This window comes from Alligator sinensis, unplaced genomic scaffold (genome assembly GCF_000455745.1).
Source record: "Alligator sinensis unplaced genomic scaffold, ASM45574v1 scaffold405_2, whole genome shotgun sequence".
Taxonomy (NCBI): Eukaryota; Metazoa; Chordata; order Crocodylia; family Alligatoridae; genus Alligator; species Alligator sinensis.
In genome coordinates, this window is record NW_005842160.1 from 1,557,069 (window position 1) to 1,573,669 (window position 16,601).

Below are 16,601 nucleotides of genomic sequence, written 5' to 3' on the forward strand. Positions count from 1 at the left end.
GTTTTGTTTTAGCTCATGTTAACAAGGAACTGACGAGCAAAAAAGTTGCTTTTGCTACTAGGTAAATTCAGAAAACCATCAAGTTAAGGGTAGTTCAGATAACCAATCAAATGTATAAGTTTTCAATACATCATATGCATTTCATTTATATATTTTCAATACATTACACACACAGCTAAACAGTATTTTGGTCACATATTCAGTCGACTGCAATCTGTCAACAATGAAATAACGAAGAATTTAACCACATATTTGCAATGAGTCTGTATGCCTCAGCACTGTTGAGAAGATACCTGTACTATAAGAACACTTATGTAAATAATATTAAGACTTGCTCTGATGGAAACTAACACTCTTCCAAAGGTTATAAATTCAAAGAAAGAATTTTTACAACAACAAAACTTAGTTGCAGTAGATTTTTTTAATATAGCAATAGCTATTATCCCAGAAGTTTGCTTTTGTATTTAAAAAAAACCTGCCATATTCATAACATTTACATCGTTTGATGTGAAACAGCTTTTGAATGGCTCAATATAAGAATTGTTGGCTGAATAATTATTCACTATAAAATTAAAAAACACAGCTCCTGTAAGAATTTTTAAGTTTTTCCATTGTTTTCTGGAATATGCTGTTTTAGAAGTAGGAACCATTCACTCATGCAAAGCTATAACACAAACAATATAGCATATATTTTCAGCTAGCCAAGCTTACCTCAATCCAAGAGCTGCTTAACATGCTATGAAAATAGTCTGTAAAGAAAAAAGGTCAATTTGAGACACGATAATAGGTAAGTTACTGTGAACAACACAGGCTAAAAATATTATATACGTACCAAGTCTTGCACAGAGTACGCATTTATGACAAGGGAATTCCTTTCCATCTACAGATTTCAGGGTCACATCACAGAGGTATGAACTACAAGACATTTAACACGATTTAGAAAAATGACAATCCTGGAGCTACTGAGTAAATATAACTCTACAAGAAATTAAATTTCTTTTGATACATGAAACTAGATATTTTGATAGGTTTTGACTTATATTTCAAAGAAGGGATGGAAATACAAACACTTAGCTAGAAATACAGTAGCTTATATAAATTCTAACATTAATAGTAGTAAGCAAAAGGTAACCAAAGCAGAACAAGTTTCTCAGCGTTAAGATAACAAAAGAAGTAACATCTGTGAAAAGGACTTCCCCTGAGAGCAGGCCTACCTTTTACTATGTAAAAACAATTTCCAAGCACAAATAGTAGTAAAGCATCAATTCAGGCATATTCCCCCAAAGGAAAATATGTTTCAGATATCATTAAGTAAAACTTGTACATTTCTAACTGTCCCCCATCTCTCCCCCACCCTCATGGCCATCCTAGCAGCCATGAATCATAATGCCTGCTTTGAGATGTACCCCAGTTGTAGAGTGCTGCCTGTTGGGAAGGGGGGTAGAATACATGTGGTATGCAAGTAAATATAGTATACTGCATTAAGAGGGAGCAAAGAATTTACTGGTGATGAATGAGTGACAGCTGCTCTGTCTTACCTTTTTTTCCTGTCCATTCCTATCCTACAATAAATTAACACTAAAGTGCAATATAGTTCGTCCTTCAACATAACAGGCAATATGTCCCCATAGTTTAGCTTCCACTTACTGCTAAACTAAGCAGACAATTACTTGCAACTGTGCACCTGTAAGCAGGCAGTTATGGTAGAGTCAGCTAACTTGCTTTGCTCCCCACCTTTTTAAAATTTGTGCAATTGTTTTGTCTGTCTACAAACAGAATAACCAGGATATTTTTCTCTAGACATTACTATTTTACAAAATAAATTAAATCTGTGAAAGTTGTGAATAAATAAGAAAACACACGAGTTTCAGAAAACAAATTAAGTGTCAATGATTAAAAGTCAGTATATACAGAAATAAAAGAATTCCTGTCACCAACTATGAAATGCGCGTAAGTGTATGAACTCACTTTACAAGACATTAACTGTACAAGAGATGCATGTCACACACAAAAAAAAAATGTTGTATGTATGCGTGTGTAAGTGCCAGATTCTAAAAGTAAGGTCACATTTCAAGATTTAAGCTTTCAGTTTTAGTGCTCTCACCATTTCTTCTGGTTTAACTTTGGTTTGTTTCCATTTTTCTTGTTGACAACATTAATTTTCCCATTTTCTAATCTGACTCCATCCAACCTGTAAAGCACAAATGCATATCTCAACTATTATCTAATTATTGTTAGATTACACGGGTGAGGTAAATTTGAAAAACAATACGACTTAAAAATTGAATATCTGTAGGTAGCCTATGGGGAGAATCACTGGTCTCCTGGCAGAAACTAAAAGTTTATATAGATGTTCAGGCTTTTTCTCCTGAAGCAAAAAAAAAGCCACTCCAGGGAATCAGGGTTAAATCGCTCCTGAGAGTTACACCCAGGAGACCAAACATCTATATGCTTTCCCCTGGATAAACAAGAGAGAAAAAGCTTCCTGCCTTCCTGAAACTGAGGTCACCCCAGTTTCAAGAAGGTGTGGAGGGCAGCTGCTTTCTCTACCTTCCCACACAACGAGGGGAGAAGAGAAGCAGCCACGACTCCCTGCCTCTTCCCCAAACCAGGCAGCCCTTGGTTTAGGAAGAGGCAGGGGACTTTGCCTGCTCCTGCTTCTTGCCCCTGCCACCCAGCTGAGAAGCAGGGTGATGATTTAAAAGCCAACACTCAGGAGCTGGGCTCTGGGAAAGTTTCCTGGCTCCTGGCCACCCAGCAAGTGATGGGACAGCAATTTAAAAGTCAGTGGCTGAGAGCAGGCCATAGGTCCCTGAGCACTGCTCTCAGCTGCTGGCTTGTAAAATTGGTGCCCCACCACTCAACTGGGCAAAGCTAGAAGCCAGGTCAGGGACATATTCCTGGAGTCCTGATCCCAGCCACTGGCTTTTAAATGCTGCCCAACTGAGTGGCAAGGCAGCAAGGGGAAGCTCATGGGGGCTGGCCTGGGGAAAACCTCTGCATGCTTGGCTCCTGGCCACTCCAGCTTTTAAATCACCATCTCTGCCAACTAGCAAAGTGGCAAGGAAGCTAAGGGAAGCTGAAGGGGCTGGAAGTAGGGTTCCCAACCCAAAAATGTTTTGTACTGCAAAATTAACTGACAAACTTTTTTTTGTTGTACTGATACATGTTTTTACTAGTGTATATTTTACATAATGTACATAATTTATATTTGCCAGGTCCTGCTTTGCCACCAGGCCTCAGAAGGGCTGGATTCAAATTAGTTTTTTACTATGCTTGGGGTTAAACTCCTAACTAAAGCTTAGTTATCAGTAAGAGAATCTTGGGCTGGCAAACCTGCTCGTTCGCAATAAAGGTAACCATATTACTCCAATCCAGGGGTCCCCTATTCACCCTCATACCCTGACTGCACCCTGAACCATGTTGCCCCTCCCAACTAACCCCCAGCCTTACCCCTACTGGTCCTGCTGCCTCCAGCCCAACCCAACCAACTCCCAGAGAAGCCTACCTACAACACAACAGTATTACAGGATGGGAAACAACAGCAGCACACAGGGCACAGACAGAAGTGACATTTATCGTGAAATCTGCCCCTTGAAATCGCTCTAAAGCCATGCCCAAACAGAAGAGTACAGCTGCAGAGCCCTGCGATAGCCATGGCAAATTAATCCTCATTCAATGAGGGTTCAAATGAAGCTTCTCCTAAGTGAAGCAACTTAATTTCGGTCTGCTCCAGCTGCAGCACAGTAAGCTGCAGCTACTGTCTCTGGATGGGAAGGCAGGGGAGGAGGTCACTTCTGGGGTTCTCAGCTCCACTGGAGTGGGGGGGCTGGTAGATTGGAGCTCAACTTGGGGGAGGGGGCTCTGATCTACCCACCCCTCCACCCCACTCCAGCAGGACTGAGATAACCCCAGAAGGGACCTCACTCCTTGCCTTCTCCCCACTCCCAACCAGAAACTGCAACAGAGCTGAGAGGTGGAGCCAGGGGAAGGTGCAGCCCCTCTCTCTGGACTGGCTCCAAATTGGAGCCGATCTTCTACTCTCCTGAACCAACAACCAACATCTGTTGGATCGGAGGAATCAGTGTAATTCATGGCAATTTCTATACATCACCATGATTCAGATCCGGGAGCTGCACTTCTGTCTGTGCCCATGGTTAGAAGGGGTAGGATTTACAAAGCCCTGAGAGAAGGCTTCCTGCAGTGCTGTGCACTCTCACTCAGGTACCAGGTGGTGTTGCTGTGCCCTGTCTGTCCTTCAAATCAATCTCTGGCTGTACAGCTTCTTTCCAAGTAGGAGCTTCACAAAGCAGCTTCTTGAACCACAAAAGCACTGAAGGCTCACAAATGCAATACAGTGCCAAATAAGAGGGCACTTTAAAATTGTTTGTTTTCACACCACTGTACATGTACTAGTAACTGTTAAATGCATTGTCTCTTGAAGAATATCATGATACAACTACCTCAAACTCCTCCCAGCTGACATGTTTACAGAATATGTGAAAGTACCAAATTAGAAGACATATCTATCTAAACAGGTTTGGTCATGAGAAACTTTTCCATTTTCTGGGCAGGCTGACATTTGGGTCAGAGGGATAATTCACCAAGCAGCACAAAGATGAGAACTCAAAAAAAAAAAAAAAAAAAAAAAAAGAGCATACATTTCCCTTAACATACCTTATACTTAAATTGTCAAGCCCAAATTTCTTTGCAGCAACTTGCAAAATTTTTATTGGGTTGATTTCTTCACCAGCAACTTTGCCTTTTTTAGAAGACTTAGGTTTGTTTTTCTGTCTGTCATTTATTACATGGACTTGATTACTTCTGTAAACGTCAAATGCAGACTTCTCATTAACATCTCCATCAAAACTCATTTTATTCAGGTTAGAAATTAGGGTATCATGGTAGTCTTCTGTTTTTTCTTTATACAGTATTTTTGGCTTGTAACCAGGTGTCAAAAGATCACAAGTGTCAGTGTACATGAACTGCAGAAGGTACACAAACAAATCTGGATGAACTTTCTCTATCACATAAAGATCACATCCTACAACATCTTCATCTTTATGGTAGACTTCCGGAGTGTCTAGACAGTTGTCATCAGAAACGAATAGTTTCTCGAAGAAGTCAGAACGCATGGCCAAGATGTACTTGTGCACAGGATATGTCTTAGTGCCGATCTGAAAAGTCACATCATGAACGCTGTCCATTTCATCAGTTTCTCGTAACAATTTGCTGAAGTCCTCAACAAAATTTGAGGAGGAAACGCTTGGAATTTCATACAGACTAGAATACAATAAAATAATTTTTATTTGGTTGAATCCCATCAGAGCTATTTTAAAAGTAAAAGGACTCCCTCCCCCACCCCCCCGCAATATTTAACTACTGTATTTACTTGAATACAAGATGTGTGCGCTCCCCCCACCCCTTAAATCAGCATAGGGAAAAAAGCCCCCCCACCTTACAATCACTTACAAGGAAGTCTCACTAAATACAGTGTCTATCATTAAACTGCTGTCAAAACCACCATGTGCTCAGCAATGAAAACCAACTACAAAGCTGATTAAATGCAAACAACACTGAGCATGACTATAAAACACATGGCCCACATTGGGCAAACATGTTCCTGGATGCCTACCGAAAGGACAGGTTAATGCAGCCCATCTGAATAAGATATACAGTAGTGCCCATTGAGCACTGTCCCCCTCAGTGCCAACTCTTTTTTCAAGTCACGGTGAGCCACAACATTGCATACAGCTCACCCAGAATGCTTCTGTTGTCCCCTCGCTCAAATCTGGTACATATCATTAGTGTAGTTCCACCCTCCATGATGTGAAGCCAGACCAGGTTGCCCTATGCCTTATCTGCATATACACTTTTGGAGCACCCCAGGACTTGTGACAAGACAACGCAATTCCAGGCATGAGTGAGGGCTAATTAGTACATGGATTTTTTTTTTTTTTTGCGGGGGGGGGGGGGCCGCGAAGAAAGGGATCTGGAGTGCACACGCATATTGAGCTGTGCTGAGCTACGGATCACCATGGTTTGAAATGCTGTTGACCCTGCTAGAGTAAGTCATGAACCTTTGGTTTTGGACTAATGTAAGCAGGTCTCAAAATGCTGCTCAAAAGTGTGTTTACAGAGTACCTGTACTAAAACTTGCAGCTGTTCCCCCCCAAAAAAAGATAACATGCAAACTAAGTGCATGGGTACTATACGTAAATTGCTGCAGCAATGTTCACTTTCAAGACGATTGTTTTTAAATTTGCTTTTCACTTCCGTATGTCCAGGGACAGCAAGGTCTGACAGTAAACAGAAAGGGAAGGGACTGCCAGGGGAAGAGAAAGCAAAGAGATACCTGACCCCCCAGATTTATTTTCCTTGCTGTAGCAGTCAGAGAGGGACAAATTCAAGGCAAACCTCTAATAATTTTCCAGGAATAGAATCTAATTATAATATAAATTAATAAAATTTCCACATATAGAATATAATTTTTGGAAGGTCATCTTATAATCAGGGTTGCCTTCTATTTGACTAAATACAATATAAATACGTATATTTTCATATTTTTTCAAATAAATATGATATTTTCTTTTTTCACTATTTAAAGTTTCATGGTACAGGCTTTATTACACAGATAAACCACTAATATGTCATTAAGAATTACATGAAAAAGTACAATTTTCTAAAGCATCAAATATTGTATTTTTATATCTAAAATAATAAGCCAGCAATTCTTCTATTAAAGCATCAGCATTGAGTGTTGTATCATTTTTCCAACACAGAAGTACTTAAAATAATTTTTTAAAAATTCTAAAACCATTTGAAAAGCTCCACAGTGAAGTTAAAATAAATGGAAGTAAATAAGTCATGTTAAAGAAAGTATGTTCAGAATCAAAACAGCTGGGAAAGAAACAATTAACCTTTCAATGTTTTAATTTATTCTCACACAAATGAAAAACAGGAGTTAATTTTTGTTCTCAAATGAAAATATGCCGTTCAGTTTCATAAATTCCAGAGCATCTTTGTGTTTCAAGAACGAGACATCTTCCCAGAAAGCATTCTTAAACATGTTGCTTATAACAATTCCTGCAATTCAGAGCAAACATTAGGACACAATCATCCCTGAAATCTATTTTAGCAGAGTTTGGCTTGAGTATTTTTACATGATTATCTATCAGACTATTTTGCCTTTGCACAAAATAATTAAAAGCATTTTGCCTACACAAACTAAGGTGCGTAGGTACTTAATAACATGCAAATATTCTGCACAGAAGCTAAGGTCACCATATATAAGTGACTCCTGCAGAAGCCAAAAAGGTGGCGTGGTGCTCTGTCAGGCAGAAGCTAAGTAGAAATCACAAAAAAAAAAAGTTGATGGAACAGGGAAAATGCTTTACAGCCACATTCAGCAACTGAATTTACAGGTTTGGTATCTGAAAAATACCTTGTTTTAGGATCCGACTGTAAAACAGCAAAGTTATTTCCATTAGGATCTGTGGTAACACTAACAGCTCTGTGGACAAAAGCAAGCTTCTCAAGTCGAATTTTTTCATATACACTGTTTGTATCATTGTGACAAGATGCATCATATGAGCAATTCTGAAGACTTGTTATAACATCTGTTTAAAAAAAAAAAGATATGGGGCAGGGGGAACATGAAAGGGTAAATTCAGATTTAACTAATAAAACAAAGGACAAAATTAATGACTGCTAGTTTGGAATCACTCCACCTACTAGTGAGAAGTGGCCAGTTCTGAAGTGAAACAGAAAACTGTACAGCAGCAATATTATACAACACATATTAGGACAAGAAGTTAAAAAAGCAGCAAGGAGAATCGAGAGACACATGATAGTTACACAAACTGAAATTTGATTAAAACTGTAGATTTATACTTAAAAAAAATATATATAAGAGCTAAAAGTCATCCAAAAGGCAACATTCCAGGAGCACAATATCCTCCAGTCTTAACACAATGAGGAGGAACTTGTTGGACACAGAACACAAATGCCACCTAGTGATTGACCAAGACATTCTGATCACAGAACTTGAAACTGGATACGTCTCACCTAAGTTCTTAGCCAGTTCAACCCTCCTAAGCTTGTCAGATGTAACAGCATCACACTACCTCAGCAAGGTTATAGGCTAATGAGTTATATCCAACTTCTCTCTCTCAGAATACTTTTCAGTATAAGATTTGTAAATAAAATGCACGGTCAATGTATTTGCAGAATGGACAACTTAGAAAACAGATAAGGTTTTTTTTAACCATAAATTTGTAGCACTTGAGTTCTTACCATTATATCACGAAATCTTACTAAAATATTTTAATCAGAGTCTGATGCATGCTTGAAGATGTAAAAGTTCTGCATTTAAGTAGTCTTAGGTCAGAAACAGAGAATATTAATAAGCAAAAAGATGGCTCTTTCCACTCATCCAGAGCACTTCAGGTTACCAGGAAGTGATGACACAAGACTTTAAAAGCCTTTTAAAAAAACTTTTTTAAAGAATTAAAAAAATTCTCAAGAATAAAGATCCTGGTACAGGATCAAACCAGCAGTCTATCCAAGTTAACAGATCCCTTTACTGACCAATCTGGGGACTATGTCCCATCATCTCTATTAGCCAATGAACAGCACTGTGGGCTTCAAAAAGAAGCTGTATTCAATGATTCTGTAAGGGAGGGAAGTTGCTATGTTGTGATGCCTAGTGGGAAAATAGAGAAGTAAAATAAAAGACTGACAGGTTAACTCACAGTGTACTGGAAGTGATGGGGAGGAGGGGGAGGGAAGGATAATATCTCACTTTGGAAAATACAAGACTAGAATCTTAAAAGTGAAGCAAGAAACTGGCTATTGAAAAAGGAAATGGAAATGAGACTCAAAAGACATGTTTCTGAAGGCCATAAAGCTCAAATACATCCCAAGTTGACTGTAACAAAACCTATTATAGTCTATATGTTTGTACACTAGAATTGAACACATTTGGTGATTTCAATCAAATCCTAATGGACGGGTGTTTCCATTTCCAAAAACCACCATGCACGCACAACTCTGTTAGCAATGTGAGTCAAGAGGTCAAGGACTTGGTGAAGCCTGATTAACCTTCGGACTTCAAGAAACAGTTTCTATAAAACTAGACTGCTGTTCTGGTGAGGCAACATGAGGAAACACCCCAAGTGAAAGAGGGATGGGAGAGGCGTGGGTCAATATCTGCCAGAAGGCCGTTGAAAGTTGCAGAAATGAGCAGAACCAAATATCAGTGCAACAAAGCAAAAACTAAAAGAATTGTTACAGCTTCCTCTTTCTGGTTTGAGCCAGGTATTCCAGCCAAGCAGAATGTAAAAGATACCCCAGCACAAACTGTGAGTAAATGAAGGAGACTAAGAATGGAAGATTCCCTTTCCTAATATTAAAAAAAAACAAACAAAAAACCCCCCTCTAAAACCTCCTTCAACAGTTAGGAGAGAGATAAAAACCATAAGTGACAGTCAAATTAGAACTTTTGCTACCACTTGATTGTACTTCAGCATTTCTAAAAGGTCATCCTAAAAAACACATAGTAATACTAACCTTTTCTTTCTGAAGATTTTTTCCCCTCTTCTATCCACATTCCTCTAAAGGCTTCACCATCCTGAGTGACAAACATCATTTCATCCTTATTTGAAGCAAGATCTGATATGAAGACTTGGCGGCCATAGACCCATCGACACTGTTTCATAGGACTGGTAGATGACTTCCAGCAGAACACCTGTAACATTAACGTTGTTCTTTAGAAAATGGAGAAACTAATAGGAAACAAGCAAAACATTTGCACAAAAACCACATCACATCTCAAAACTGGATAAAAGGCAATCCAGTACACAAACATTTCAATGATCTGGATTTCTTTGGAACATTTTCTTGGAGCAGTACAGGAAGATTCTGTGATATCAGGAGATACTTGCCTGTGGAAGTCCTTCCTGAAAATACTACAAGGGATTACCTAATAGTCAAGAAAAGTTGACTTTTACTTCAGTGCACAAGCACATACATAGACCTGCCTCATCCTCACTCCCAGCAGCATTTACACTGCTTATATCTCAAGTCATCTCCAAAAACTCTGCTGAAGCACTGACACAATAGGTTTAAGGGGGCGGGGAAGGATACTGCAAATACACTACTAATGCCACAAAGAGTATTCAGGAGTTACTAGAGTTACAGCCACAGGTGCACCTATGGTGGCCATCATAGAGGACATTCCAGTTTTCTGCTACTCTGTCCTCCATTGATACGAAACCTGACGCCTTTATGTCAATGTCCTCTATGATGGCCACCATAGGTGCACCTGTGGCTGTAACTCTAATAACTCCCGAATACTCTTTTCTTCAAGAGAAAAAATAGAGGACATAAAGGCGTCGGGTTTTGTATCAATAGAGGACAGAGGACAACCCAGACTGTCCTTTATTATGGCCATTCTAGTGCACACACACAAAAACACATCACGATAACCTATTTTTGGTGATAATTACATCTCTAAATTTTAAATAACACTAAACAGATATGGGAAAAAGAGCCCTTGATGAAGACTAAAAATGAGTTGTGAAAGCAGGGAAAGAAAAAAAACTTAAGTGGGAACACCACATTTGCCCTCTTTGTTATCAGCTGTACAGAATAGTGCTTTCTTCACTACCATAGTTATTTTCATCCATAAATTTTACACACACACACACACACACACACACACACACACACCACTAGATGGTGCTGCACGGTTAGAACACGGTTAGAACTTAGTGACCTAGATCAAAAATCCTTGGACTTAAGGATTTGTACAAATGACTACTCTATAAATAAATGAGCATTTCAATCAATTCTCTGCATCTACACACTTGTAAGAAAATACGGTTGTCTGTAATTAAATATAAACAATAGAGCCATTCACTGGGTCTGAATGTAAATTTTTCCAAAGTGTGCTCAGGCTATAAGATGCATAGGATCTCTAGGACGGTCTAAAGATAAGCTGTAGTAGCACTGATTATGTCATTTTCATTTCAGAAGACTACTAGCAGTGCTATACAGAATCAGGTTTGTCTAAACAGAATGCTGGTCTGAACTCATTACATTTAATGTCCCATTTCCTTTAAGGCACAGGGTACAAAGAAAGAAAAGTCAAGGAATTACAAACAAATGGCACATGCTTATGTAACTTAATTATTTTATCAGAATGCAGAGCTCAAGGCATCTTATTCTAATACCTTACTCACAAAGCTGCTGTCAGGATTGCTCACAAGATTATAATAATAATTATCATTATTATTATTATTCTGCAACTAGATGAAAGGGATGAACACAGCTTGTAAGGGAGCTGCAAGGCAGGCAGACAAGAGTTCTCATACAACTAAACCCATGAGAGTAGTTATTTCATTATTTTTTTCAGCCAGGTAACACCTGCTCAGATGTCAGGTGCCACACTCTTCCCATTTAGCAACCCATAAAGAGAGAGACAAAATTACAACTGGGAACCTCAACTAGTTCTGTCCTCTGTTTACTATCAATATACAGCTCTCTGAAAATACACTACTGCATTCAGCAAACAACTTACTCTTCCAGCTTCATCCAGGGCAAGAATGCAAATCTTTTCACCCCCATTTTCTTCAAGGTGTTGAGGATCCACCTTGTAGTCCAAAAATCCCCCATTAACAAGAACCTTTTTGAGGTTCAGCTGCCTGAATACAAAAATGAAAATATAAATTAATATGTATTTTAGGGCAAATATTAAGGTGTACAATAGTTGACATTATATTTGGAGAACCACTAAAAATTGTAGTTAGAATAAATCACAAGTAATATGTTGCGAAGAAAGGAGGGGACAAGTGAACCCCATGAGAATAAAGGTCATGCCACCAGAGCCCTGAAATGGAATTAGATCTCTCATTGTTAAAAATGAAAGTTCTTTCTGCTTCCAGAAAAAAACCCCTCATATTAGAATATGAAATGTAGTCATTGATTTAGCTTTCCATTTTGCTGCATTTCTTCAGCACTATCTAATCCAAGCAACTTCACCCAGATGAAGAGAAGGAAGTTCCCACAGGAGGTAGAAGGGGATGTACAAGATAATCAGATGGATCTGTACATCACATGATGATTTCTTAACAGTTCTGTTTTAACTGAGCAAAAACCTAACCTGCATTTCATATAGTTCTCATAAACTCTGCCCATCCCCAAAAAGATTTGCATGCCACATTTGGAAATTTGAATTCAGTGACCAAGAAATCATGTGGTTACCGAACATAAAGTAACAAGTTAGGTTCTCCTATGTTAGAATACATTTTTGGAAACAACAGGATGCACATATCAAACTTTACATAATAGAAATCCACTGTTGTCCTCCTCTACCTTCAAAATCATGTCCACCACACTCAACTAAAAACAAAGTCTGCACTTCACCCTTATTAGATCTTCTTCAAAAAGTTCAGCATAAAAATCCATGGTTATTTTTTTTAAAGAAACTGGATTTTATTTAAATTAGATGTTTCCTTTTAATACACCTCTCCAACAGCCTTTATAAAATAAATTATGACAATTTATGTTAAGGTCAAAGACTGACACGCACCTAAAGACCTTTAAATGTGCAAGGCCTTCCAATACAGTTTGTTAAAGGAAGAGAGACTGTGATATTTCAACTTTTGAACTTCCCAGGGGAAAAGAGGGAGAACCACACCTACTTGGAAGCCATCTTCTTGCATTGATAATCTGTAAGCAAGTAAATATCTCCTCTTTCAGTAACACATACTGTAGCACCATCACTTGCAGTGACTAAGGACACAGCAATGCCCTTATGATGCAGAGCAGAGACTTGACGAGGTGCAGTTACACATTTCTCTCCATTAGGATCCAGCAAGTATCCTACAAAATACAGTTACCCACAAATCTTACTTTAGAAAGTATAATTATTGACTTAAAAACAATATCTTCTTCATTCCTTTAAAGATTCCCAACACACCAATTAAATTTTAAAACCTTTCCTAGGAAAATAACTTACCTCCCCCAAATAATTAGGCAAATATAAAATGTTAGTTATAATGAAGTTGCTATTTTTTTCACCCAACACAGATGTCATTCAACATGGATTTCTGGTTAAACATACCAGAGGAAGAATAATTCAGTAGAGATAGCCATTACAATGCCACAACAGAAGCTGCATTTGTTTTGCAGCACTTTGAACTAAAAATGTATTGGTAAGGCAGACAACACAGCATATGAACTCCATTGTATTAAGTCAAGATACAGTCTGCAACACTATAGCTACTATCACAACACAACTGCAGGTATTAGCTAATCTGTGGAGCATCTGCCCATAATCACTGTTTCTAATTTGTTCAGAGCTCTAGCAGGGTGTCAGCCTATCCAAAATGGCTCCTGTAGGTCAAGGCAGAAGGCCCCTAGAAGACATTACACTTAAAACATGATTAACAAGTTAATCACATCGTAAATAGTAACCTGGACACACATGAATTCAATTAATGACACAATAAAACAGGGAAAAAGACACATAATTATTATACAAAAAAATGCATAACAACTTTGTGGCCGGTTCTCATAGCACCATAAACTGACCATGTGGCCAGCATCAGAGCCCACAAGGAACTGACAAATGCACCCAGACATGGGAGCATCACCTGCCAGTATCACGATGCCCAATTCCACAGTCACACTCCCTCCGTGCACATGGGAGACAACTGTGGGGATCACAGGTCAGATCTATCATGCTTTAACTGGAATGTAGATCAGCAGCTGAAGTCATATTGCCTTTCCTGGTCCAAACAATTTTTTTTTAATTCTTTTAAGACTTTAAGATAAGCCCTCAAAAGGAGCACTAATTTCTTTCAAAGAAATTAGTATTAAATACATCTGTATTACCTTGCTACATCAGCACCTCCCAGGATAACTCACCAAGCAAAAGCAATCATAGCTAAAGTGTTGCTTTAAGACAGGTGTGGACAACTATTTTGACTGGAGGGCCATGTAACCATTTTGGTGTCCTCAGAGGCCATATGAGTTTTGGTGTCTAGAGCAGTTCTGAACTCTTTCTGTACCAGGACCCATTTGTAAACATCAATGGCTAGTCCTGACCCAGCCCCCCTCACTCCCAAGCCGCTGCCCCCAGGTCCCCACCCCCCAGTGTGCCAGGCAGGGTGTAGGTGCATGTAGTAAGGGGGGACATGGGGGGCCCCAAGCAGCCTGCAAGGGAAAAGCCATGGTTTCTCACGTTTTTCTTCTTTAAAGGAGAATCCATTTTTAAAGTTTCTCCATGACCCTTTCGTATATTCTTGAGACCCACTTTTGGGTCGCAACCCATGGGTTGAGAAAGCTGCTTTAGAGGGCCACCTCTGTCTCTCCCCTTCTTCTCCTCCCTGGAGCTGTAGTAGCACACCTCAATCCTCTCCTTCTCTCTCTTTTCCCCCCAACCCCTACCCACCCAGAGCTGCAGCACATGCTAATCCTCATCTCCAACCCAGAACCTGCTAGCCCTGTCTGCAGCTTACGCCACTACCTGCCCAGCACAGCAGAAGCAGCCCAGGTGGGCGCTGGTGTCATCTGTGGACATGGCCAACAGATTCTGAAGTGGGGATCAGGGCATCAACCCGGGTCCACAGCTGACACCTGTCCAGTGCTGATGTGGCAAAGTCTCATCCACTCACCTAGCATAACAGAAATAGCCCCACCTGCCTGACACCACGTGACTGCTGGAGCTGGAGCCACCAGGGGCCCATGGACCAGATCCCATAGTTGGTGGTCACTAGCCCACAGGCTAGATACAATCAGTGGGTAGGCTGAATCTGGCCTGTAGGCTGAATCTTGCCCACCTCTGCTTTCAGAAATTAATGGAGAAAAAACTGCTGCTACAGGTTTACCAGTTATATAAAAACAGTTACTAATTAGATGTGATCTTTCAACACATTTTACTGGTAAGTCACCATGAAGAAGATGACATGAAACACTAAAATAGAACTATAAGCTACCTTTTTCATAGAATCTGGATCAAATCTGAAAAACAAAATTTTCCAACCACATTTTGTAGAAATAAAAATTCTTTATTGGATGAACTAAATCTATCATGCCATTTCCTCCACAGCCCTTTGGCCCTCCTCAAATACTTCAGAAAAAGAAAAAGGATTTGCAAGCAAGCCCAGCACCCTTCTGGAAACTGCCTAGTAGAGTCCAGCTCAGGCACTTTCCTCAATCATTGCCTTCATAATATTAGAACAGACACTGATAGATAGACCCTTGGAGAGTTAGCTTTCACTTACCAGATTAAAGACTACAGAGAGAAACCATTTATTAATGAGGTTTATGTTTAATTTTTAGGGTGTATATTAAGATTTAATTGTACAGATTTTCTGTATCATTTAAACCACTTTTAGTTTCTTCAAATACATTTAAAATACTGGCAGGGGAAGCCAGACAGGAGAATTGTGAAAGAACCTTACACAATTTCAACTGAACCTCTTCTTAAATTGCAAATAAGGACAACTTTGAATTAGTCTCCCCACAGAAATCCCAGTGATAATTTATGCTCTCCTGCAGCACCAGGAGCAGGCTGTTAATCCAGAAGCAAAGATCATACCACATACTGCCTCACCATGCAACAGCAGAACACAGGTGGGGTATGGGGGAAAAAAAAGGTGGGGGAAGAGGGAAGGAGATTTAGAACAGCATAGTCACACCATAAATTTCTTTTTAATAGCAAATTTTTCTTTTTTTTTCTTTTGCTAAAACACAAATGTGAACAGCTCCTTTCTTATACCATAGGAATAAATGGAGAAAGCAGTTTACATTGCAGAGCCTCCAACAGGATATTAGCACACTTATGAATGTGCAAGTGAGGTAGTCTGATCAGTTAACTAACCCTCTTAGTCTGCACAGGAAACTGGAGAAAGAAAAATCCAAGCTGAAATTTTTTAAGGTGTGAAAAATAAGTAAATAAATAAATAAAAACATTTAAAAAAGTGATTAAGGTATTTTGGTTCATGCAGTTCTCCTTAAAAACTGCTCTCCTGCGTGATATGATAAAGTAGCTATTGTTTTTAACTTAAAAGATTTATTCTGGCACCCAGAAGAAAAAGAAATAAAAAAGGAAAAGTTCACTGTAGCATAGTTTTCCCCCACCCCTGCCTCAAAATAGTATAAGCAGGTATGCATTTCCTTTCCTAAAAGTTACTAGAGGAAAGAATTATTAGTAGCATGTTCACAAACAGGGGAAGTTGAAGACTCATTTATAACTTGTTCAGGGCAGCAGAGGGTAGACAGCTGGCACAAGGCACAAGCACACCCCAGGGACACTGAAATGAAAACAACAATATCCTGAAAGCCTTCAGCAACAGACCACACAAGACATTGGAGCAAGAACCTGGCCAAACAAATCCATATAATAACACTGTATTTCCTTGGTCACACTCTTATCCTCAAATATTAACAGCAGCAAAGGAGAGGAAGGAAGGGAAAAGAGTATGTTATCAGCCAAATAAAATAGAAGACAACATACATACCAAAATTTAATTACCTTTCTAATAAATTATAATACCATAATAAGCACCATATTTTAAAGGCTGATTTTTATT

General features: G+C 39.1%; 1 protein-coding gene across 7 annotated transcripts in view; it reads right to left on the reverse strand.

Annotated features, from left to right (window-relative positions):
- The window catches only part of IBTK (inhibitor of Bruton tyrosine kinase), a 92,540-nt gene that overhangs the window by 47,483 nt on the left and 28,456 nt on the right, over window positions 1-16,601 (reverse strand). For all 7 annotated transcript variants that reach the window (XR_003094525.1, XR_001358190.2, XR_003094526.1 and 4 more), the window contains 8 exons: window positions 12,705-12,885; window positions 11,582-11,705; window positions 9,571-9,748; window positions 7,445-7,619; window positions 4,678-5,283; window positions 2,105-2,191; window positions 833-915; window positions 712-749 (listed from right to left, as the gene is read on the reverse strand). Coding sequence is in view for 4 of the 7 variants with exons in the window: in XM_025206529.1 (XP_025062314.1) it covers window positions 712-749; window positions 833-915; window positions 2,105-2,191; window positions 4,678-5,283; window positions 7,445-7,619; window positions 9,571-9,748; window positions 11,582-11,705; window positions 12,705-12,885 (1,472 nt within the window). In the remaining 3 variants the exon portion in view is untranslated. The remainder of the gene's footprint in view (window positions 1-711; window positions 750-832; window positions 916-2,104; window positions 2,192-4,677; window positions 5,284-7,444; window positions 7,620-9,570; window positions 9,749-11,581; window positions 11,706-12,704; window positions 12,886-16,601) is intronic.